The 25,638-nt window shown below is 36.2% G+C and overlaps 1 protein-coding gene and 1 pseudogene across 1 annotated transcript; one reads left to right on the forward strand and one right to left on the reverse strand.

The window, feature by feature from the left end:
* Window positions 1-295: 295 nt before the first annotated feature.
* Window positions 296-6,757, reverse strand: LOC109060878 (aspartate aminotransferase, cytoplasmic). The gene is made up of 9 exons (XM_042769595.1): window positions 6,524-6,757; window positions 4,034-4,215; window positions 3,621-3,744; window positions 3,396-3,508; window positions 3,029-3,133; window positions 2,560-2,710; window positions 2,286-2,451; window positions 1,946-2,088; window positions 296-1,462 (listed from the first exon to the last, which is right to left on the reverse strand). Exons 1-9 carry the CDS (start codon window positions 6,630-6,632, stop codon window positions 1,323-1,325), a joined length of 1,233 nt encoding a protein of 410 aa, XP_042625529.1. The 5' UTR covers window positions 6,633-6,757; the 3' UTR covers window positions 296-1,322.
* An 11,412-nt stretch (window positions 6,758-18,169) lies between these two features.
* On the forward strand, window positions 18,170-20,699 carry LOC122147355 (annotated as a pseudogene).
* The last annotated feature ends 4,939 nt before the right edge of the window (window positions 20,700-25,638 follow it).

A 25,638-nucleotide genomic window follows, 5' to 3' on the forward strand; every position in this document is an offset into this window, starting at 1 on the left:
CAGTCCATCTCTGTGTGCAGTTTTTTTTTTTTTTTTTGCCAACCCTGCTATATTCAAAACTTTACAGCCTTTGAAAAGAACCAAAGGTGCAAAAATAGCCTTAACTAATTTCATCTCATTACTCAGTTTTGTGCCAGAAAAGTCTGCAATAAAAAAATGCTCACTGTAATTTCACTTTTGAAATGAAGTTAATGCATCCACACTGAAAACAAGTATTACTTTCTTAATAATACCCCAATCTTCTAAATGATACTGTTAATATAGTCACTGGGACAAAAACACAACAGAAAACATGCTAGTTTACTTCATTTATTTCAATGCACTCTGATTAATATATTTGTGCTCAAAGAGTTTTTATACTCCTGGAGGATTGATCTTTTGCAACTAAGCTAGGTGGGAGAGTAGTATACTTGAACTAATGTCTGCACATTCATTACACATTCCTGCAGTGAACAAATGAGCCTGAACACAAAAACACAGCAGTAGAAAGTAATGGACCGGAATAAAAAGTCACCAGAAAATAAAGTGCAAAACAATGCCTGGGCTCTTCACAACCCAGAATTTCCAGAACATCAAACACGAAAAGCTTAAAATAATATTCAACCCCCAAATCAATTTTCTATATAATTCACTCTCCTTCAGCTGTCAGACATCCAATATCCCAAAATGCACCTCTTCACAAACCACAATACCAGGTTTCTTCGTCCATTGTTTTAACTAGTCACAATAAGTTTTCAAGGTAAAATGTTTCTTCAAGCCATTTAATTTGAGGTAAGAGCAATCAGGAATTGACAATGAAACACAATCTAATGCCCCCATTCATTCAAGTTCTAGAGTTGTCTCTGTGTGCATGTTTTAAGAATACAGACACATTTATCATGAAACATGCACGCTGTCCTTCAGTTCAGCACTCAATACAATGAAATTTTCAGACACACGGTGATAAAATTCGACGAGTTAATTTAATAAAGGCTAGTTTCCACCCATTTCACCCCACTAACTCAAATGTTGACTATAACTCTTGATTCATTCACACTAACCTGTTTGAATTTAATCTTAGAACACGAAAGATCATAAAATCAGTCAAGCTGAACCTTCAGGTTAATGAAATCCAGACAGTTGTTTGGTTGACTGTAAATTCCACCACATCTTCTGAGACTGTTTGATTGCTTTATAATTACAAGTTAAAACAGAATGTTGAAACGCTGATGACTAAATTAGACCAGGAAAGCTGGTGAGTGAAGGGGTGTATCAGTGTGTGTGTCTCTGCATGTTTATGTTCCTGTGGACACACACACAAACAGGAAGTGTGGTAAAGGTGCTTATTGGACTGTAGTGACAGCCTCATGAATGGACTCGGCCACATAGTCGATGTTCTTGGTGGTGAGGCCACACATGTTGATGCGCCCGCTCGCCATTAGATAAACGTGCTTCTCTTTCACCAGGTACTCCACCTGCTTAGCTGTAAAACAGAAAACAACATTTTGAAATGGTTGAGTGCCATTTTATGTGAATTCAAACACATACACTGTATTAATTAACAAAATATCAAACTATCAATTAACAAAATATCAAATATCAAAGTGGCAACTGCAAACAAATTATGATTTTTCCTAGTATAAGCTTTTAACCATATCCACAAGTACTAGCTTCTAACAATTTTCTCAGTACTAACTTTTACCTAATTTCTCAGTACTAGCTTTTAATTATTTTCTCAGATCTAACTTCTATTTTCACTTTTCTCACTTCTAGCTATCTTCTCAGTACTAACTTTGAACTATTTTCTAAGTACTAGCATTAACTATTACTCTCCATTTAAAGCCTATAAAGTAATGTGTAAGGAACAGTAGCTAAAGCATGAGTGACTGCCGTGTTAGAACAGATGTTTCCAGTGGTGAGACGCTTGGATGAACGAAGTGTGAAAGCGCTAGAAGGAGATGCTTACGGTTGAGTCCGGTGAAGCTGAACATGCCGATCTGTTCAGTGATGTGCTCCCAGGTTCCTGGAGTTCCTAGTGCTTTGAGTTTTTCCTTCAGCTGAGCACGCATGAGCAGGACTCTCTCTGCCATGGTCTTCACATTGTCCTTCCTGTAGAATGATGGAAAAATGGTATAAGATATAAATAACCCTTAACAAAATAGATACATATACACTGGTGAATCTCAGAAAATGTCAAGAACACATCCAGGTCACTTTTTTCTTTTGCACAGTATTTTTCGTTATTACAGGAAACAGATCTAGATAATAGATTATTAGATAATGTGATTTTTTTTAACTGCATTTACCATTCAGCAAAGAGTTCAGGGGTGTTGAGTGTGATGGCAACCAGACGTGCACCCTGGGATGGAGGGTTGGACCAGGTGATTCGAACGATCTTCTCCATTTGAGACAGTGCACGGTTCAAATTGTCTTGGTCTTTGGCTACAACAGTCAGGTTCCCAACTCTCTCATCTGAGGATTCAGATTATTCTTTACAATCAGATGGTTCTGAACAAGGACATAATACAAGGCATTGAAATGTAATCTCTAACAACTAACATAAACTCTGGAACCACTTACTGTACAGACCGAAGTTCTTTGAGAATGACTGGGCACAGAACAATTCAAAACCCTGTGACACAAAGTAGCGGACAGCCCAGGCGTCCTTATCTAAATTTCCTGAGGCGAAACCCTGATAGGCTGAATCAAAGAAGGCAAACAGACTCTTTCGCTGAAGAGAGAGTTGAGAGAAGAAAAAAAGCCAGATAACAACATCTCTGCCATGGAAAATGCACTTACAGCTCCACTGATGAACTTTTCAGTAACATTCTGTGCCCTGTATAACTCCTAACTACATTTTTGATATTATGCAATAGTTAACTCGCTATTTATAAAACTGCAAAGAGTTTAAATTTAGACAACAGTAGGTTGTAATTGCACATTGTGCTTAAATGTCTTTATGACATGCAATTAGGATCCATTTTTGTATCAAGGGCTTCAATGTTCTAATCTTAGTCAGATGATGTGGGGGTTGTTGTGATGGTCTCACCTTCATGACATCAGCAATCTTCTTCCACTGGTCCTGGGTGGGATCTGTGCCGGTGGGGTTGTGAGCGCAGGCATGCAGCACAAAGATGGAGTGATCAGGTGCACTCTGACAGGAAAGACATAGTATCAAATGGACTGTATATAGCAGAGGTGTTCAAACATTTAATACGAAGGGCCAAAAATCAAACTAGATTTTTTTAATGGCTCGACTGAGCCCAGCAGAAAAAGAAAAAAAATCTGTCAAGCTCAACACTTCTTTATGCACACAATCAAAGGTTTTTAGATAACATTTATCAATTACTGATAAATAAGTAACCACGAAGAGCTCGTTTCGTTAAAGACCATGGAATTTCAAAATCGCTACTAACCTCCAGGTCACCCAGAAAACCTTCCAGATCGAGTCCACGCTTCCCTGCATCCCAATATTTGTATGGACGGATGTCCTCAAATCCAGCATTAGAGAAAACAGCATTGTGGTTCTCTAGAATGTAAGACCACAAACTGAACTGAAAATATTTTATACTGTAGTCAATTAAATTTTAGAATGACATTTTTTACAGTATTTTCCTTGTGTAATTAGATCTTATGCTCACCCCATGTTGGCGCAGATACATAAACTGGAGTTTTTGTGTTGTCGGTTCCATTGTACCACCGGCGAAGAAACTCGGCTCCGATCTTCAGAGCACCAGTGCCACCTAAACACTGCACAGCTCCTACCTGCAATACAAAAACACAACAACAAAAACCTCTACATTAGAATGATAGCCTACCAGTTCAAAATGTGCAACAAGGTGTAAAATAAACATTTTGCTAAATCTGAAAATGGAATGATTTCCGAAGGATCATGTGACACTGAAGACTGGAGTAATGATGCTGAAAATTCAGCTTTGCGTCACAGGAATAAATTATCAATAACAGTTTATTTGTTATTTTTTAATCAATAAAAAATAAATAAATAACTGGTTTGATATAGATGATAAAAAAAATTTTAAGCATCTCATCTGACCCGATTGTCCTTGATGGCAGGACTGTCTTCACCCAGAGCGATCTTAGATGCACTGGAGCGAAACTCTGGCAGGCCTAGAATGGGCAGGTACTCGTGGTTCAAACTATGGTCATCAGCGATCATCTTCTCCACTTTTCTCACCACGGGGAGAACCCAGGGCTGACATTCATCTGTCCTGTAGGCTAAGAAGAGGAAGAGGATGAACATTTAAACCAGAATACTTCAAAATACAAAGGCAAAATTCAGATTTTTACAGCAATTTTTTTTTTTAAAGAAATCAATATTTTTTATTTCAAATAAATGTTGTTTTGAATTTTCTATTCATCAAAAAATTGCCCAAAACATCATGTGACACTGAAGACTGAAGTAATGGCTGCTGAAAATTTATCTTTGCCGTTACGGAATGAAATGGCATTTTAACATATACATATACACACACACATATATGTTATAAGTATAAATGTCATAAGTTATTTCAAATTGCAATGTCTCACAAACTTGTTTTTACTATATCTTTAATTAAAATAAATGCAGCTTTGAACATGACAGACTTCTTCCAAAAACAAACAAAGAAAAATCACCTTTATTTGTATAGCGCTTTATACAATACTGGTTGTGTCAAAGCAGCTTTACAGTGTTTGTCAGCTTTACAGTTTGTCAGTAATGCAGAAAGACAATAACAGAGTCACACCCCAAACTTTTGAATAGTGTAAATTACAGCATCCTGAATTCCTATCTACTCAGTATCTGTTATGTGTAATGTTCCTTTTTATCAGGGCTCTCTATGATCAGGATTTATCTGTGAAGTTTATCCCAAGAGCAAAATTAGCTTATTCGACACTAACGTGTACTGCTCCTGTCCTGATGCAATACTTGAATGAAAAATTCTAAACAAATACAGAACAAAATGTATCCAAATAAATTCTGTTCTGTACATAAACTGGTAAAGTTGTGGAATCAAAAGATTGTGAAGCAGAGCAATGATTTTAATAAATCTGCATGTCTGAATCAATCAAATATTAGATCAATGAGCAATTTATGGGGCAACATATAAAAATAAGTATAACTAATATCCATGCACTTATTATTTGTTTATTAAAAAAAAAAATAATAACAAAAAAAATAATAATAATAATAATAATAATAATTATTATTATTATTATTATTATTATTATTATATATATATATATATTATATATATATATATATATATATTAGAAAAGAAGCATATTCTAAAGAATATTGTTGTCACTTTCTGCAGAAGTATGACAAGCTGTAGTTAGAGACGGTAAATGTCTATAGAAAGCATATGAAATCAGTGTTCTGGGTTTGTCAAGAGGGATAATCGTTTCAGTCTGAAGAAGAGACCACAGGCCAGGGGGAGGTGTTCAAAAACAGTCCACACAATCATGACTCAGGGAAATTTAGAGATGTGACTTTCAGTTTTCACTCGTGTCTCAGAACCTCAGGAGTCATGGCATCAGCAGGGTTTCAGGAAAATCGGAAGATAAAGATAGTCCTCCCTGAATCCTCCGAAGGTCAAGCTCTCTAAGGAATCAGGAATAACTACACAGCAGATGACACGTGACGACTGCTTCTGCACAATAATACTGTTGACAAAACACAATCTACTCATCCCTAGCTAAAAGCACTGCACAGGGGCCTGGTCTCCAGTATAAACGACCAACGCTGGAAGAGTAACTTTATCCTTCAATATATTTAGAAACCCTAGATGCCTCTGGAGCTAAATGCGATGACTTTAGTTTAAAGTCAGATAACTCTACAGTTTAATGTGATACAACACAAGTTAAACATTTGAACACATAAGTTAATTCTTTATTATACATTTACTATATTTTAGATTTATTAAGAAGCATAGATGTGAACTCTTTAAACACTGCTTAAAAGCATCCCAGGATGTAGCGCAAAAGTGTACAGAACTACTCTGAAAATGGTCAGATATGATATGATTTGTTAACATTAACAGTCCATGCATAATTACCAATTTTCTATTAATATTTTTTAATGACTTGATTCTATCAGACCAAACTGAATTTGTAATTAAATTACAAAACCAATGTAAAAATTTTTAGCATTGTTCTCTAAGCTGAAAAGATTCTAAGAAACACAAATTAAGTGTGTCCAAATATATATACACATACATATACACATACATATATACATATATACATATACATATACATATACATATATATATATATACACACACTCACACATATACAGGTCTTATTTGACTCTAATTTATAAAATAGACATGTTTAAATGCAATGAGCTGCAGTAAAGCAGAGCAGATATAACGTTACGTGTTCAATTCTTATTATTGATAAGAGGCCTACTGTTGTCATAGAAAGAGAATAACGTTAACTGTGTGTGCATGGCCAAAGCATGCATAAACTGACAAACACTGACTTTCATATTTTTATACTCTGATATGGAAACGCGTGTGTTGAAATAAAGCGCATCTCTCACCTCCGACTCCCAGATTCACCTTGCTGGGATTCTGATCTTCACGGAAATCTGCTGTCAGTTTAAACACTGCGACAGGAGCAGCCTGCGGGACTTCACCAAATATCGACATGATATTGTGTTAATATTTCTACAAATTCTGAGCAAGAAGAGGGAGAGTGCCGCTGGACTGAAGCGCGGTGTGATGGAGACAGACACACTTTAACCTTCAGATGTGAGATTTGAGCAATGGAGGACAGGCGTGTCTAAACTAACCAATAGAAACCCAGAAGTATATGTTCGACTCGAAGATTACCCAATCATCTTTTAGAACAAAAAGGTCAAGCCGCTGCGTCATCAAAGAACGCGCTCGACAGCACTGCGGGGACAAATGGGAACGCGAACGTGTAAGAGCGACGTGCCTTCTGACCAATGAGAAAGTAGAGAGGGCGGGGCCAAGTTTGCTTCAATGGGCAGCGTTGTTTTCATTCACACCCACAAAGTTTATCTGAGTTCCATACACAGTAAACTGGATCATCTTTTAAGTTGTGTAATTTATTTAAAAAATTTCATAATATCCTGCTTAGTTCAATTTAATGATGATAGTAGTACTCTGTACTTTCACCTTCCACCAGACACCAACCAAAAACACTACTGAATTTGATATCAGTAAAAGATCACTCATAGCAAATTTTAGTCGAGGAAATAGAGCACTTGATTGGATAGACTTCACAAAACTAAATAAATAAATAAATAAATGAGTGAATAATAAAACTATAACACACACACACACAGTTTTATTATTATAGTTATAGTATTTTATATATATATAATATATATATATATATATATATATATATATATATATATATATATATATATAATATTAATACTATATGTAAAATGTCCAGAGAACGAGAACATCATAAAATACAGTCTATTTGTTACAAAACTGACCTTTAGCAATAGCTAAACCTTAATTTTTTGAAAAAAAAAAAAAAAAAAAAAAAAACAAAGGGAAATATTCTTATGTCATATCCCTGTGAGGCCACAAGGTGGCGGTCTAAGCTTTTGATACTGTCCCACACCTAAACACTTGTGATCTGTTTTAAGGTTTCTAATGGAATCATAATTCAAGGCCCAAGAGGGAAAAGGGAAATATGAGCTGTTCTGTTAGTGGTATTTATATCATGAAGGTCTCTGAAAATGTATGTTCAGACAACATGTGATCTCCTGTTCATTATCTTACTACTATTCCATTGTCTCTTTCAATAATAATACTGAAGTTAGCTAAAATTTGATAATAAACTTTACATTTCAAACTTCAAACCATAAATAAATAAATAATAATAATAAATAAATAAAAAAAAAAAAACAGTTAAAGAAAGTTTATCTTTTGTGCTGTTAAAGGATATATTTTAATTGTCAGGATATGTTGTAAAGCCACTCTAGGTCTATATAGTGCATCCTAAAAAAATTAGATTTTTGTCAGCTTAAGAGATTATGATTTTAATTCTCTTGACCTGCTATTAGTGAAAGATATGAACCTGAAAAAGATACGAAACTGCCAGCTCCCACTCAGAGAGAGTGGCAGCACCATCAGATAGCTTATCAACCTCAAATCACCTGCACAGACCAGACCTGTATTTCAAGTAGGCTACTGTGATTGCTTTGTGTGAGAAAGTGAGCAAATTATTTAATAACCTGCAAAATCCTAAGATTTGAATTAATAATTCATGTGGAAAGTATTGTTCTGCTTCTCAACACTCTTAAAAATAAAGGTCCCAAAAGGGGGGTTTCACAATAATACCATAGAATATCTTATCTTTTTTTTTTTTTGGTTCCCAAAAACATTAAGTAAACAGTTCTTAAAATAACCACTTAAACATTCTAGTTTAGAGAACATTTTAGTAATCTAAAGTACCTCCACTCTTAAAAATAAAGGCTCTTTACTGGCATCGATGGTTCCATGAAAAACTTTAACATCCATGGAAACTTTCCACTGGACAAAAGGTTCTTCATAGTGGAAAGGTGGTTTTGAAATGAATAAAATATTCTTCACACAAAGAAAAAAAAAAGGTCTTTTAAGAACTGTTAACTGAATGGTTCTTTGGGGAACCAAAAAATGTTCTTCTATGGACCGCTCTACCAAACTTACCTCTCAGTTTTGTGTTGGGATGATCATATGCCCTCACAACCCCCAGGAGATATGGAGAAGTAACTTCTACACCTGCAGCATGGCCTCCATCTCCATCTCTCAATCCCATACAGAGGATGTTTGCATTCTTTGCCCGTCAGTAAGGGTAGCTTACCTGTGTGTTAACTGTCAGCTTTGTAATTATGGGATTTGAAGCTTCCAGCACAAGGGTTGTTGGCCTGGGGACAGACAGAGAGAGGCTGAGAGAAGAGTGGAGACCACAGAAGCACATGACACAAGTGCCTCCTGGGGAATCGTTTGCAGCTTCTGTCAGCTAATACCATATCAAAGAGCATTCATTAGAGACCCACCTCAACAAATATGAAAACACTGGAACATTATAAGTTTGCAATAACATCAACAAACATCTGAAATGCACATTCAACACTGCATAATGATCAGCTTCATTCTGATGAACTCTACAGATATACACAAAACAGTGTTCAAAAGGTAGAATTTGAGCAGTCTTCCTGACTTCAAAAACATGCATGGACCATGACGGAAAGTCGGCAACTCATACCAAACATGTACACAGAACGACATTCCAGTGCAGGACCTTCTCGTGTTGTTCACGTGTTACATTAGCCTCCCTGCTAAGGGTCAGCGCACTTCGCTGAGTGAGGGCTATTTCTAAACTCCATGTTGGTTATTTTGTTGTCGGTTGCCAGTTTCATCAATTCTGTTTGATGGACTTGACTAAAAGACCACCATGTTTTCCCTTCACTGCATTCTGAGTTTGCGGACCCGAGACGGAGAGAGACCCGAGACGTTCAAAAGAGAGCAGCTATAGGGTGGAGCTCAGTAAGTAGGTTAAAATATCATGAATCATTCTTTAAGAGAGAAGAAAGAAACAGGGGAGAAAAAAAATGTAGTAGGAGACAACTCTGAAAGATTCAGAGTGGGCATGTTATGAGGGACATGTTGGTAAGAGATGTGCTGTAGTTGGAGAAATGGGCTAAAATGTCCAACAACACATACATTTATTTGACAGCTCTGTAACTCATTGTATCTCAGCAAGAATGTGAACACATATTCAGGATTGGGGCAACAAACGTAATAGTTTCTTTGAGCACATTTGTCCCCTATTGCTGGTTTTAACATGTTATTTTATTATCAGATACTACGTATTATTTTATTACTATTATTATTTTAATTACATTTTTAAGTTTAAATATCAATATATTTTAACATCAATTTAAAAGCTTAAAAGTTTATTTCATTTAATGTTTATTTTATTTCAAGTAAGGAAAATATAAATCACTCTAGTTTAAATTGTTTGCTAATAAAATAACGAAACATTTCCATCATATTTCCCTTTTTTTTAATAGCAGGTTTTTAACAGGTGAAGTGACATTTTAAACATTTTAGAAATAAACTTTGTAACTCATTATTTTGGTAATTTCATAGCTAACTATCATGTATTCTAAACAGATGATGGTTATGCAGAATAGCATTTTCATATGTGAAATTTACCTTGATTTTTCACCTGTAGTTTCAGATTTCACAACCACAGAGAATATTATTTGGTAACCAACTACATTAACTTCTGAAAAAAATTTTATTGGGACAAAATTGTTGGTTGTTTGAATATCAACTGTGAGACATTTGTCAAAATTTGTGCAAATATTTGAACATATAATAATTCATATAATCGTTTTTATAGTTTAAGATGAAACGTTTGGGTTTGTGATGAGTAAATCACTTAAACTCCACATAAAGGACATTTGAATGTCTAAGACATTTCATAGATGTTGTAAATGTGATCTTCATTAAACAAAAAGTTTCAAAAACGGAACCCTTGGGACATAAACGGTGAAGAAATAACCATCAACTTAAGAATCAACCAAATCTGAACTAATCTGAACGCTGAGAAGAATGTCTATGGTGGTTACGGCCCTGTATGTCAATATGAATGAAAGTATGATGCATAAGTGCTGTTAAGCGTGATTAAAGTGTCATTACTCATTGAAAGACTAATCCATTATGGTTTTGTACAAACAGAACAAGTCACACCCTATTTATTGAGGGCCGAATACATTTACTTGTATGACTTTCATTGTAGCAAAACACAGATATGTGTACGCCAGTCTACAAATTGAACAGATGTTCCCTTTCTTCCAATTTTGACCTCGACTACTTTTCGATCTGACCGTTTTAAACAATGGGAGGAAGTGCAACCTCATGTCTACAAGTCTGCTGCCACCAATTGGTTTACGTCTTATTGAAAAGAACAAATAAACATACACGAAAAGGACCGTACAAACATCGTCTTAATTCATACCTCACCACAAACAAGTCATAATGGCAGCAGAAACATAGCTGATACATGCAGCTGTCCGCAATTAGCCTGTATTTACTTCAGTCACCAGATTCAGAGCCTTTGTATGAATGCTGGGATTGTCACTCATAAAAATATATGGAACACAACAAACTCAAATCTCTTTGCCATGATTTTCAGAGGTTGTGAAACCACACAATTATGCTTGTTTGAATTAGCAGTTCTGACAAATGTGTTATCGCACAAATATTTGCAAAGCAGATTTGACAAGAAACCGCATCTATATGGTCTCAGAGATTATAAATGTAGCACACTAATACTTCTGATTATTCAGCAATAAATAGTAAAGTCACGGCAATGAAAGAAATCCATCGCAATCACAGCGCCTGACAACTTGGAAGATTACAAGTTCCTACATGTCTGCTGTGAATACTTCTGAGAATTTCTCTTTTCGTCCTACACTGTCATACTGCCATTTTTTCCCTTAAGAAGCCAAGCAAATAAAAGCCATTAACAGTAATAAATCGGATCTCAACAAGTCTTTTTGACTTTAACATGTTAAGAAAGACAGTATAATAATTCATTATAATCAATTCGAGTTTCAAAATAGCTGAATAATAAAAAGGTATTTTAATTTAATGTGTCTTCTAACATGTTTGTTCCAGAACATTTTCATCTCAATTTTTTTTTTCTTTTCTTTGACAAACTTCTGCGGTGGAAATGACATTTGAACCATGTTTGGAATAAAACTGCAAAAAAAGTAAAATAATAATCAATAAATAAAGAAGTTTCTAACTATTGTGCTTCCAAAATGAACACAAAAAGATCATATTTTACTTTTGTATGCATGTTCTGACCAAAATATATCTCATTTTGGTAACCAAGTACACTAAGTTAAAAAAAAGAAATAAAAAATAAAAAACTTCATTTGGGCAAAATTGTTGGTTGTGGTGGAAATGACACTACAACTGTTTATCACAATCATCAACTGATCAACTAGCCCTGCTTGCACAAACCAAGGGATTCCCAGGACTGCAATCTCAGGGGCTGCACACAACTGTCTATTTCCCAACAGAAACGAGCTGTTCCAAACCCAAGGAAAATGTAGGAGCAGAAACGAGCTTCCTTTTTATTTACAGCTGCGACGGCGAATGAATGGGATCTCGTGCTCGAATAGAAACAAATTGTCAGTTTGATGGGAGACGCCACACTGGCTGCTCTGAGTAACACAGGCTCCCCGCTCGCAACATGTTTATCCAGTGGAAGGTCATGTGGTGTGCATCCCCAAATGAACAACATATAAATCTGAATAAAATTAATTGTATTATTGTTTGAATGACAATCTTTGTAAACTGTGCGCATACCAGTGGTCAGATGAACTTGAAGCAACCTTTCCTTTTATTTTTGCCTCTCTGGCATGGCCCAGGGAATGTTTAGACAAAAAAAAGAGGAAATCTAGCCGTTCACATCCCACTCGAAGACTTTGTGTAGCTACTCTACGTCTTAATCACTCCTGTCGAATATTTAGGTTTCGGCCTTCCTCTCTCACCACATTACCCACAGCGTAGGTCACACACATTACAGGCTAAACGCTCGGTAATTTGTGCACATGTATACAAACACACACCTGCAGGGTTAAGGCCATGAGAGAAAATACAGCTGTCTAATTTATTAGTCCCAGGAGGCTGTGTGGATTTCTCCTGGCCTGACTTCCGTCAGCGGGCTTCCAGACCAGACCTCCCTAACTCAGAGCTCTGGTGTGACAGGGAATGTCTGGTGCTGCAGTGCCTCGCCTCCCTCCTTTCCTCCCCGTCTGCTGCAGAAACGCGGAAGGCTATCAGTCATACAGCTGGGTCAGATGCACAATGGTTCCCGGCGAGGTTTCAAGGCCTGGCGCAGCACACGGCCTGAAACCAGGAGCTGATAAGACTCACCTTCCGGGACCTAACAGGATCTGCACCTCTTCAGATACGCGTTCTGTGTATATGGAAGGTTTTCTGGGCCTGCTGAGAACCGTGTGAAGAAATGTCCTCCTGTTGGCCACTGCAAGCAAGTCTTTACCTGTGTACAACCTTAAAAATAACAGTTCTTTATTGGAATCTTTGGTTTCATGAAGAATGTTTCACAACCAAGGAAACTTTCACTTCTACAGAAGCTTCGTCATAGAAGAAAAAAGTTATTTAGACTATTCAAATATTTTTCACATTAAGAAAATATGGTTCTTTTAAGAACTGCTCATTGAAAGGTTCTTTGGGGAACCAAAAAGAAAACATTTTTGAACAATTATAATTTTTTTTAAATATACACATAAACCTTGAAATATTAGTTCTGAAATCATTCTGATGGTACACTGACTTCTATTAAGGAAATTGTATTGTGTTTCTTTCCACGTTCCCACCTCAAACTAGGGTGACCATACGGGACATTTTTAAGGGACGCGTCCTTGCCAGGATTTCTATATTGCCTAAAATATCCAGGTTTTGGCTGTTTGCACTGTGCAGATCGATCATGACATTCACGAGAGCTATAGAGAGCAGAGCAGACGGCTCCTTATGGTTTCGAATCGCTCTCACGGTACTTTGATGTTATTCAGTGATCGATGCGCAGTCGAATGAACTAACGAACAAACACGTGCACATATTTGCATCACTTTGATCCTTCTCTGGAGAACTCACGTTCTCACGCGCCACGACTGGTAGATTATAAACAATACCTACATGTTATTGGTCAAACTACTTTGGATGTTTTAGGCAATATAAAAATCCTGTCCAAGACGTGTCCCGTATGAACGACACAACACGTGTCCCCGTGATATGGCCACCCCACAACTACCTCAAACGCCTATATTTTGGGAGTTTGGATTGCTTTACTGCACCAAAAAATAGGCTACTTCGTTCTAAATCGCACACTTCTCTACTATAAAGTAGGCGAAAAACAGCACCCTATGTGAACACAGTAGTATGCCCGAATTCACAATATTCATAAAACAGTAGGCAAAAAGTCTGACCTATTATTTCCGGCGAGATTCTGAAGTGGGCATCTGATGTACACCACAATACCACAAGACCACACGAGAAGAATTTTTAAATGGAATTAAGCACAACCGGATTACATTCATAGGCCTACTAGTAGTAGCTACTTTTTAACAGTCGCTAAGTAATTACTTATTCCGAAAGAGTGTGCGATTTTGGATCTGCTAGCCACTCTAATTACCACAGTGATATTTTTACGACAGTGAATTCCTCTCACTTATCTGTAGGGGTTCCAAAGTCCGAAAATACACAAAACTACATGCAGTTGCTTTAAAATGCTGCAGATATTCATCTAACATATTCTCAACTCATAAACATGAATTTACATTCTGGATTTGAGCCTGATGTTCCAGCCCGATCTCACGGCAGTTCGTATATATTTGACAAGGTGGCTAATTCGTACGAATTCGTACGACCACACTCGTATAAATTCGAGTTTGTACAGAATGCTGTGATGTCAATGTGCAGTTGATGGTCCGAAAAGATGCAGGCCCTTGACCCACTTCTGGTACTTCTGCATAACCTAAGTCAGTGCCCATGATGAAGATGATCTATTGGCCTCTCCCTCCCTCTGCTGACCGCCTCACTGTCATTGTACTCTGGGTTTTGTTAGGTCCAGGAAACAGGCTCTTCCTTCACATAAACATAGGCTTAAATTTTTTTTTTTTTTTTAAGCACTGGCATCAGCACGCAATCGTTTTGGTAACTCAGTGTTTTGGATGCTTCAAGACAGTATGTTTCTTTTTCTGAGTCTTTTTAATACTGAAAATTAAACTGGATTATTATGGTATATGGTATATTATGGTATATAGCCTATTATTTGTATAAATTAAGTAAACAATTGAAAGGACAATTATAATTAACATAAAGCTAAAGTATTACGGAGAAGCAGTACTGGACAGTAAACTGTCAATAACACCACAGTCTGGACAATAAGCCGTTTACTACTAGGAAATGTGTTTCCTACTGACAATGAAATCATTCATTTAATTTACAATATCTAAACATCTTAAAATCTAAAATTACAATATATCCAGCAAACAAGTAAATTAACAAAATTAATAGTCTCAACATGAAATAGCTATGAAATGTACCTTAATATAATGAGATGCTCTAAAACAAATTCCTTACATATGAATAAATAAATAACGTTTCATATGCATATAAAATATAAACATCCTATATTTTATAATTAAAAAAAGTTTAATTATTTAGACTTTTAAGATTTTCCCCCAACATCATCATGCGATCTGATAAAAATAGCCTTATTGTAAAAAGTGAAAACGTGCAGTTGTTCTGATTTGACCATTAAAATTTGGCTAATTATCATTTACATTGTTGATACTGATAAAACCATTAATTTGTTTGGGTTTTTGTACAAAACATTTGAGCATAATTTAGATATTAGATAAATAGAACTTTTTAGATATTCCAAATGGATACAGAAAAATCTTTCATTCGTACGCAAATGAGGGTTCGTAAAATCACGTAATGTGGTGTTTAATGTGGTCTAATTTATTTTCGACTTTACTCGGTTTTAGGCTAATGCAGTATTAAGTACTGCTATTAACAGTGACTTCATCCACATAAGAAAGTCGTGCAAACCGAACGGAAGCGTTTGAATTATTGTTACATATTCTGGGTTGCTATCATCAATTAGGCTATGTCCATCCATCAGGACACTGGAGACTCCAGAGGAGAGTCCTGTGTAGACATGCGCTCTTCACGGTCAGCTTGGCTTCATGCTTGACTAAGACTCTCCTTAATGGTACTATTAACCAGACAAAACACTCACACACTTTAGTCGTGTGTGGGGCAACGTTCACTATCAGATAAAACACGCGACAACGTCCGAATCCTGTGATCGGACACTCTCCAAAGCTCTGGTCATGGACCTGTAAGGACACATGCATTAATAGTATTTTTAATATGTTTTTAATTTAATCAGCGTTTTGTCAACTAAACATGACCAAAAGGTTCTATGGTGTTTGTCATCTTGTCAGTACGAAGTTATAATGGAGTTATCATGATGTGTCAGATAAGTGGTGCTGGTTAAAAAAAAAAAAAAAAAAAAAAAAAAAAAAAAACTGCAATAAATCAAAAACCTAAACAAAATGTTAGGCCCTCTGCCTATGAGTACACCAATATATTAACGACTGCATGTGTCCTACGGCCAACATGCTGTTCAACAACAAAGATCCAATCCTTAATAAATCAAGGCAATGATTATTGAGTGAATTACAGCAAATATCATGAAATTAATGTACCTTGCTTTTCGGTTCTTAAGAGAAAAAGCTAGAAGCTCTCCACTCCGACTTTCCTCCTGAGCCATTAGTCTTGGGACTGGAGGAGACAAAGCTGATCTAAGCAACACTGTTGATAGCTAACGGATGAGATAATCTCGTCTATCTTTCCTTTTCTTTTCTCTTCTTCTTAGTCTCTGGTAGGCTTTTGTCTCTGGCGCCGAAGCAGGAGCTCAGAGAGACACCGATGCGCATCATTGCGCCCTCAAACAGGTTTCCCGCGCACCCTCCTGACAATAAGTGATCGATTCCTAGGACTGGACACAGGATGGAAAAAAATCATATAAAACCTAATATTTCTGCTTCTTCTGGTGCTGTTCTACGACATAAATGAAGCACTTCACGGGGTCTCCAAAATGGCTTTGGATAACTTTTGACACTTTGAATTAAAGGTTTAGTCAGTCATAGGCACTAAAACAGATTAAACAACATGAAAATAATAATAATATAACTAATGTATATGTGTAATATTCCTTTTGTGCAAAATTACGATAATCGCTGCAACAAAGTCACTTAATTTTCCAGACAAAATTTGGGTATTATTGTTATTTCTATCTACCCAATTTTGCGTAAAGTGATCAAAACGCAAAGATGAATATTACATTAGCAAATCATTTATCATGTTTACAACTTTTGGAGAGGTGAAGAGAGAATTATGTTCAACAACACAAGACCGAAATTTAAACGTGAAATAATAATAATAAACAAACAAAACAAATAAACATGAATTAATTAAAGATGACGACGAAGATCTGGAATCAAGATTAGATTAAAATTCTCGATTAAACCCGAATCGAGATCTTAAAACTTTTTTTCCAGATGAGTAAAGCTGTTGCGTCTCCCATAGAAAAGACATTACAGTACAGTCTGACCACTAAGTGAAATCTGCCCTTCTTAAAATTGTTTTTTTTTTTTTTAAGAAACTAAACCTTAAGGCCATGCCTCTAATTACAGACGCACACACACATGCAGACACCATTTGTCTCTCACGCTCAACAAAGTTATGTTTAATCCGCTTGCTGCTATCATTGGTCAAAAGTCCTGCAGCTGTTTTTGCTCCAGCTTGACTGTCTAATGCACACAATGATGATGCAGGTCAGATCTAAATGGTATAATAGCAGCAGCAGGGTTAAGCGTCTTTTGCTTCAGTGTATTGGAAAGGAAACATACTTCAGTCTTATCATGGTCAAAGATGTTTCGAAATATATTTAAATACTATATAAGACATTTTTATTTGTGCAGAACAGATGATTTGCATTGAGCAGATGAGGCATGAGTCATTTTGCATGATTTTTCATTTCATCATAAGGACCTTGTTGGGAGAATTTATTCTTGAGCTAATAATACCAATCCTACTTTTACTAAACTCGTGCAGGATTTTTTCTCGGAACACACCATTTAAAAAATCAAAGTGAAGATTCCGAGTATAAAGCTAAATGATTCGATAGGACGTAAGAACTTTTTCTGGTTTAGAAAGATCCTCTAAATCAATACTGATCTGGACCTATAATGTAAACATTCATGTTACATTAACAGACTTGAAAATTTGTGTGCAGTAAAAATGTTCTTGATGAGATGATGTTTCTCTTTTGAATTGAGGAATACTTGAAGAACTTTTAATATTTTCAAGCACGGCATAAATGATTACGTTGGTTTTGGAATAGCTATCGAAAAATGTATCGTTTGATATTAGAGGCTGTTTTCCTCCTGCTAGGAAACTGTATAATGCGTTTCCTCCTCTGTGGATTGTATTGGAAGGGATCATATACATCCCGCCCCGGTAACGTGACATCCACCGGGCAGAAGAACTGCCTTTTGCTGGCCGGACTCCAAGAAAAACACACAACCGTTTTACCCGACAGTGGCGGTCCTCACCTCTCTTCATGCAAATCAAGCAGCCATGACAAAATGGGAGATTAATCGACACATTTAGGTATGGTTTACTTGAATTGTGGTGTTATCTAAACAATTGTTCAACAGGGCTTAGTGCTCGAAGCTTCCAGTTGATCTGGAATAACAGTTTAAGATGTAATCCAACAGCGCCTGATGATGCTTCCGAGCCCGGTTACATCCACGCCGTTTTCTGTGAAGGATATACTGAAACTGGAGCAGCAATCCTCGCCACCTTTCAATCTCTGCATCCCGCGCAACACCACGCACAACTGCATCCGGGAACTGCACGAGAGATTTCCAGGCACCATCATCCTGTTTTCTCGGAGGTGGAGACAGCCCCGGCTTCTCAGACAACGCCTGAGAAGATGTCTTTTCCTGAACTCTCTCTCTCCATGCAGGATAGTTTAGTGGAGAGAGCAGCCCTTTCCCCTCCGATGTTCGTCCATCCGGGCCCTGGGACACGTCGACACTAAACTTGAAGATGAACTTGAGGACCACGAAACGAGTGGGTGATTTGTGTTTTTACAACTGACGTGAATGACCGAGGAGATTGAATTGCTCGTCTCTAAATAAAATGACACAGAGGCATTCAGATTAAAAACGAGATTAATTCAAAGCGTCATTGTATTTTTGATGATATTTTTGAATAGTACAATGTATATTTGTTTTTTTGTTTTTTTACAAAAGTTCAATATTGGATGAATCCTACCGCTTTAACTATCTTCAATAAGGGCTTTTATATCGACTAGACTTGAAACTGCATAAATCAGGCCTATCAAATTCTTTTTTTAGAAATGTGACCATTTAAACCGTAGCTTTTGAAAACAAAATAAAAAAATCATTCTGTGTTTTGATTGCATAAAAGAGCAGCTTTGAAAGATCCAATTGTGCAGGTAGGCCTATTTTTATGCGTTTTCAATGCAAGGTAGGCGAATACAAATAACCTCGTTGAAGTATGTAATTATGATAAAGCTGTTTTATTTATATAGGCCAGAGTTAAATGTCAATATTGCATGTTATGGCATTTATAATTAATTCTAATTCTGAGTTCTAAATTCTAGTTCTAATTCTCTCTTATTTTCTGTCGGCCTAACCCTACAGAGACATCGTATAGGCTACATACATAAACATAAATATATCTATAAAATATATACATACTATATAAATTACATTGACTGACCACTTGTTTACTGTTTATGTATTGCACTACTTAATTTTATGACTCATCTGCTGACTGCTGCACAATTTGCACAAACTCTTATATGTTCTCGCGTTTATTTAACGTTATCGTGTGATAAAGGTTTTTACAATACTATGCACTGTAACTACATTTTACATATATTGCTAACAATTAAAATGTTTATTTTATTTTACATTATATACTGGGGGAAAAAAGAAACATGGGCGATTTTCTATTTGCAAGGTTGCGTGTAAGGACTTAGAAATGTGGATAAAGGCCTATATCCAGACTCACGCAAAAGTTTTTTGTGTTTTGCTTTGTTTTTTGTTTATGGCAAGGAAAGGCTTCTTCTGTGAATTACGTGAAGTGAGAGTTAACCGAGTTAGCTCTGTGTATTTTGTCTGTCTCCTGTTTTTCTAGAGAAGCGGCGGTTGCCATCATCAGATCCCCGGAGTGTGAGGGGTGAGCCTGCACTCGGACACGGAGCGCGCGCAGCGGCAGAGGACGCGCAGGAAGCCGCGGCTCTTCAGCCAGGCGCAGGTCTTCGAGCTCGAGCGGCGCTTCAAACACAGCAGCGCTATTCTATTATCGGCTCCTGAGAGAGAACATTTGGCTAGTACCCTGAAACTGACATCGAACCAGGTCAAAATCTGGTTCCAGAACCGCAGATACAAATGCAAGCGACAGCGTCAAGACAAAACACTGGAAGTGCGACACCCATCACCCGCCGCCGCCCAGGAGAGTGGCGGTGCCGGTCCTAGTCCGGGATGGCAAACCGTGTTTAACCGGGATCACAGAGTTACAAACGCAACGTACGCGGTAACCCCAGGCCCGTACCATATACGGCTATTCATCGTACAATAACGCGCCCGCTTACACAAACCCTTACAGCTGTACATATCCCAGCCTTCCTCCTCTCCCAGCAAAAACACATCTACTAATGCGCTGATGAGCATGAGTCTGAACAACCTCGGAACATATTCCCCAACCTCAGACATCACAAGGGACACCCGTGTCCGCGTGCCAAGGGACTCTGCAGGGCATTCGGGCATGGTAGTGTCATTGCAACCCAGCCGTCTGTGTATAAATATCAACATTACAATATTAGCACACAGTTAGTCAGGTTTTATAGGCCTAGGGTCCTGTATATCTACCTTTTCAGTATAACTTGAGTGAATTTCTTCTAGCAACCCTTCCATGATGGCTGAACAAATGCACATGAAATTCGTAGCAATTTTGACCACCTATTTGGACAACATACTCCTTGAACATTTGCGGGTCTAACTTTAGACTGGCACCATGGTATCAGAGACAGCTGTTTTCCCTCCATTCATTGCACTTATCGATTAAAAGTTGTTAGCTAAGAAATGTTACGAATATTGACAATGGTGTGTGTCATTTTGTGCAAACATACAATGTAAAAATAAAAACAGTAAACTTTATTTTTAAAAGGTGATGCTAAAATATTTACTATTTTATACACGGGACATACATTTTAAGAAACGTTCAAGTGAAAGAGAGTAACTAATATAATCGAAGACGTTACGATTCAAGAAGCAAAAAGGTTTTAATAAGAGGTGCAACATTGCAGAGAGAAAAAAATCTACAATATAAGCAATATAAGTGCATTTCGTTTAATAAACAGTTCTAAAACAGTCAACTTATGTTTTGAAATAAATTAGCTTTATTTTACTATATAGGCCACATTTAACATCCATGATATTAATATTCACAAGAGTAATTCGAATTTCCCAAATCTCCCAAGCACATCGTTATTTAAATAGCATTTAAAAATGTTATTATTATTATTATAAACGATAGATTCGGACGTCTCATAAATTAATTACGTACATAAAACTGATCTTGCGCTTTTTGTTTTCCCAGTTTTTCAAATCAAAAAGAATGGCACAAAAACGACCAACTGACTTTTTTGGAAAGCAAAAATACATACTATAGCAGAGAATTAAACGTTCTGGTAAAAATGCGCTTCAAATCGATACTTTAATCCACGCGATACCCTGACTTTATGTCAGAGAAGAAGTTAAAATTTTGTACAGGCCTATTTTGATAAGCATGACTGATTGCGTTTGAAGTATGAATTATTTAACACACAATTTCACAAGAAACACCTCGCAATGGGTTTAAATACATTCATAAATAAACAATGCTAGCAAGAGAGACACGTATTTATCCCACTCTCCCCCCACTCCCTCCTATTTCTTCTTCCTCCAATGGCAGGCTTCAATCTTCTCTAGTAGCCTATAGTCATAGCGTGTTGTTATAACGACGTAACTGCGGAGCCTATACTGACAAACATCGTATTTACCTCATATTACAAGGTTAAGGTGTGAAAAATTTTTAAATTTTATGGATTAGCTATATTAATTAAAATAATTAATTATTAATTAATTATTTTACCTAACAAATATTTTGTGCACTTTGCAATTTTCTCGTGGTAAAAACAAACTCCTTGGAGATTTTTGGCCTAAATCCAACATCTTTGGACCTATAATGACAATATAAACAATATAAAAATTGTATAAAAAAAACAACAACACAACAACACATTATTACAATTTAAAAAAAAAAAAAGAAAAGAAAATGGCGTGCTTCACTTGAGTTACTGAATTTCAGTTTCCTGACTATAATTCAGCATTTTGATTTCGCAAATAACAAACACAAAGCTTTGAAGGAAACAAGTAGATGTTTCGACCATTACGCACGGCGTAACTCGTTTTCCTTCAGCCCATTCACGGGTTCACCAGAGCCCCTACTCTAATAATGAAGATTAATAGAAAAGTAAACACAATCATCGGCGAGTTAAGCAAGGAAAGAACAGCTCCCCTCGCGCTACTGCAAAGGCCATTGGACATACCTGCTGTCAGGGTAAGTGGGCCCAGACACTTCAGTGTAAATACTCATGGCGACAGAGCGGCGATGCCTCAGGATGAGCCGCTATATAGAGTGCTGGGACAAGAGATATGAATCTATAGAGAGGATTTCTGGTCAAATATCAGGACAGGGTGTGTGATTTGCTCCCCTAAACAGTGTGTCCATAGGCCAATATTAGTAGTTGGATGGCCAGATTTCTGATAAACACAGACTAAAAACTGTAGGCTTGACCACCTTTGGTTAAAATAGTATAAACGCATTGTAATCGTTTAGAGAATTCTACAATTAATCACTGTCATATAACTAAGTATCAGTAGTCCTAAATCAAAGGAGATACAAAGGCGGGAAATATCTATGTGGACTGGTTTGTATAAAGATCAAAAGAAAGGGGAAAAAAAGATGATTCAGAACACAATAATTATTTTAAGAGAACATGAGGTCAAAGCCTATAAGGCCACTGAAATTATCTTCTAATCTGTAAAGCAGGCAAACAACAAGAAAAATGAAGTAAATAAGCTGACTGAATTTTAAAGTGATGTTAATTATTGAAACCAATGGTAAAAAAAATAAAAGAGGGAATGAGAGAATGTGTGATGAATACAGCTGCATACGCATAAATCACAAGCATCTAAGTGTTTTGCTTTCATAACCCTATGTTGATCTCAGACATCAGGACCTGTATGATGTAACCATAAACAACACATTTACTATAGGATGAAAGTTATTGCAATTTATTAACAGGCCTTAAATTTGTCACAAACCTCATGTTATAAATGGCATATCCTTAAGAGAAATCCACAAAGGTTGAGTACTACAGCTTTGGGTGTTATCCTAAATGTAATTTATACTGTCAGCACCTCTACACTGGGAGCTAAGGATAGAAAGCGCCCCCTGCTGGTCCCGTAACATCCGTCATTAAAAACGCATGTTGTTTTATACAAAACTAAGAAAGTTTTAATACATGAAGACGAGGTACCTGAAAAGATTGTCATTTTTTCAAGGACCTGAGAATATGATACAAAATGCAAAATAAAATACATTTAAATATAATATAAATTACTATATGTTTTAGACTAGAAACCTCTCTGACATCTGAACAGAAAAGAAATAAACTTGGCCACTGAAATGTGTAACGTAACTGCCTAGATGATTTTTTTTTTTTTTTTTCCTATGGCATCTGACTTGTGATGAATTTTGAATGTTTTCTTTAGAGTGAAAAACATTTACAACATTTCAGACCTCCCAATATGGCTAACTCAACATAAACAACAGCAGAGTAATATTATTTGGTTGACTGTGGTGGAAGTGCAAACAAAGGAAAAGCATTCCTGCTAAAAGTTGTTTTAAAAAAAGTTTTAAACATGAGCCACTTTACAAGATCTGGCCCAGTTTTGGTTTGTAAGCACTTATATGTGAAACATTACACCAAATATATACAAGTGCAGCAAGTTTTTGTCATATTTTTGCCTTAAAGAATGAACTTTTAACTTTTAAGTATGTGCACGCATTTTATACAAAGATCTTGGAAACGGGATATACACCAATTGTCCTTTGTTGAGCATCAGAGTCTGTCATTTGGAACAGGGTGAGTGAAAAAACACTCAGTATACCAAATATAAAGGCATAATTAGCACAATCTGTCACTGTAGGTATAAAATATTTACATCCTTAAGAAAACAGAAAATCAAGCCCAATGCATGGCACTTGTCCATCTCTGTTTCATTCCTAACAGTATCATAATAAAATTGCTGTCTTTATTAGACTGTATACCATGAAATTATTTTGTCACGTATAATTATTTAAATAAAAAAAGTTGACTTTTTACGAAAGCTGGAAAATCCATTGCTGTTTCCAGCTGTTTCAAGCCATTAGCTGCTCAAACACACGGACATAGGCTGGCCACATGGAGGTGCTACAACCGTATTTCTTGAAAACACAAACGAAGAACAATGGCTTTTAGAATCATTTACAAAAAAAAACTGAGATTTATTTTCATAATGTCATAGAGTCGAAATACTCACATTCACTGGAGCTTCGCTGTATGCAGTTAGTGTGCTATTCTGTATAAATCATTAGAAAACCTGCCTGGAACCAAGAGAGATTTCACAAAACATCAGTATGAGTTATCGATATTAAAGAGAGGCTGAAGAGCGTTTACGCAAAATACATTTGAACTGAAATTAAACGTTATAAGTGCTTTACAAATAAGCATATACAAAAAGACAAAAAAAAAAGAGGAAAAAAATCCTACATTATTGAATTCAAGATACAAAAGTAAAATCCCATTGCTTTAAAAAAAAAAAAAAAATCCAGCTTGCTTCATCAGAGTTAGCAGACAACGTTTAAATTGGGACAAAAGAGCATTTCGAGGGAAAAGAAAGGCTGGAGAATAAACGTTTTCAGTTCTCCAGACGAAAAAAAAAAATATTTTGTGTTTCAAAGAATTAATGCGTTTTAGAATTTAAAATTATTAACAACATACATATCTAACACATTACATTATAGTTAATATAATTAGCCTATAAATAAAAAAATGTAGGCTACTGCGTGAAAACGGTATTGCATATTTTATTATTTTATTTTTTAGACGCAAGAGTTTTAGTCAGCTTTGAAATTATGACCCACCAATGTAGGTATTTATATATTTATTTATTGTTTGTCCGTCCGGATATAAAGTTCAGGACACATCAAATAGCCTATGCAAAGCAAAAAAAAAAAAAAAAAAAAAAAAAAAAAAAAAAAAAAAAAAACCCTACATGACCTGTCCACACATAAAAAGAGAATTTCATCTCTTCCCGTGATTTAAAGACAAAAGAAATGGTGGCGTAAGTTGTTTGACATAATTTTTCAAAATTTTGTCAGCCGAGACGTAACCAACATGCGGGAAGCCATTTTGCTGTCCTTTGACAAAATAATTATAATATAGACAGGGTTTCACTTAAACCTTCATGACTCTGTACCAACCCTTACGAAAATTAACCCATGATTATTGGACTAACCATAGTTTTGACAATGGTAGGCTATTTGTATAGTAAAACTATAAAACTACAAAATGGTAATCAATACGTCATGGTTCTCCTACACACTAAAACCATGGTTAATTGTCGTAAGGGAATGTCATTAGTTTTTTTTTTTTTTTTTTTTTTTTTTTTTTTTATTGTCAGATATGTTGGACCATATTTGTTAAAAGACGCGTTTTCGTGTCGACTGGAGTTAACTAAAGATTTGTCCATATTGAGCAGCAGGCAATGTTTGAAAACGATTTTAAAAAAATAAATGATTGTGTACACTTGCGTGTATGAAAGGAGCAAAATGCTTTAGTAGGCTATTAACCACTTTTACCGGTTTTTTTTTTTGTGTTGTT

The sequence above is a fragment of the Cyprinus carpio genome, chromosome A13, assembly GCF_018340385.1.
Source record: "Cyprinus carpio isolate SPL01 chromosome A13, ASM1834038v1, whole genome shotgun sequence".
Taxonomy (NCBI): domain Eukaryota; kingdom Metazoa; phylum Chordata; class Actinopteri; order Cypriniformes; family Cyprinidae; genus Cyprinus; species Cyprinus carpio.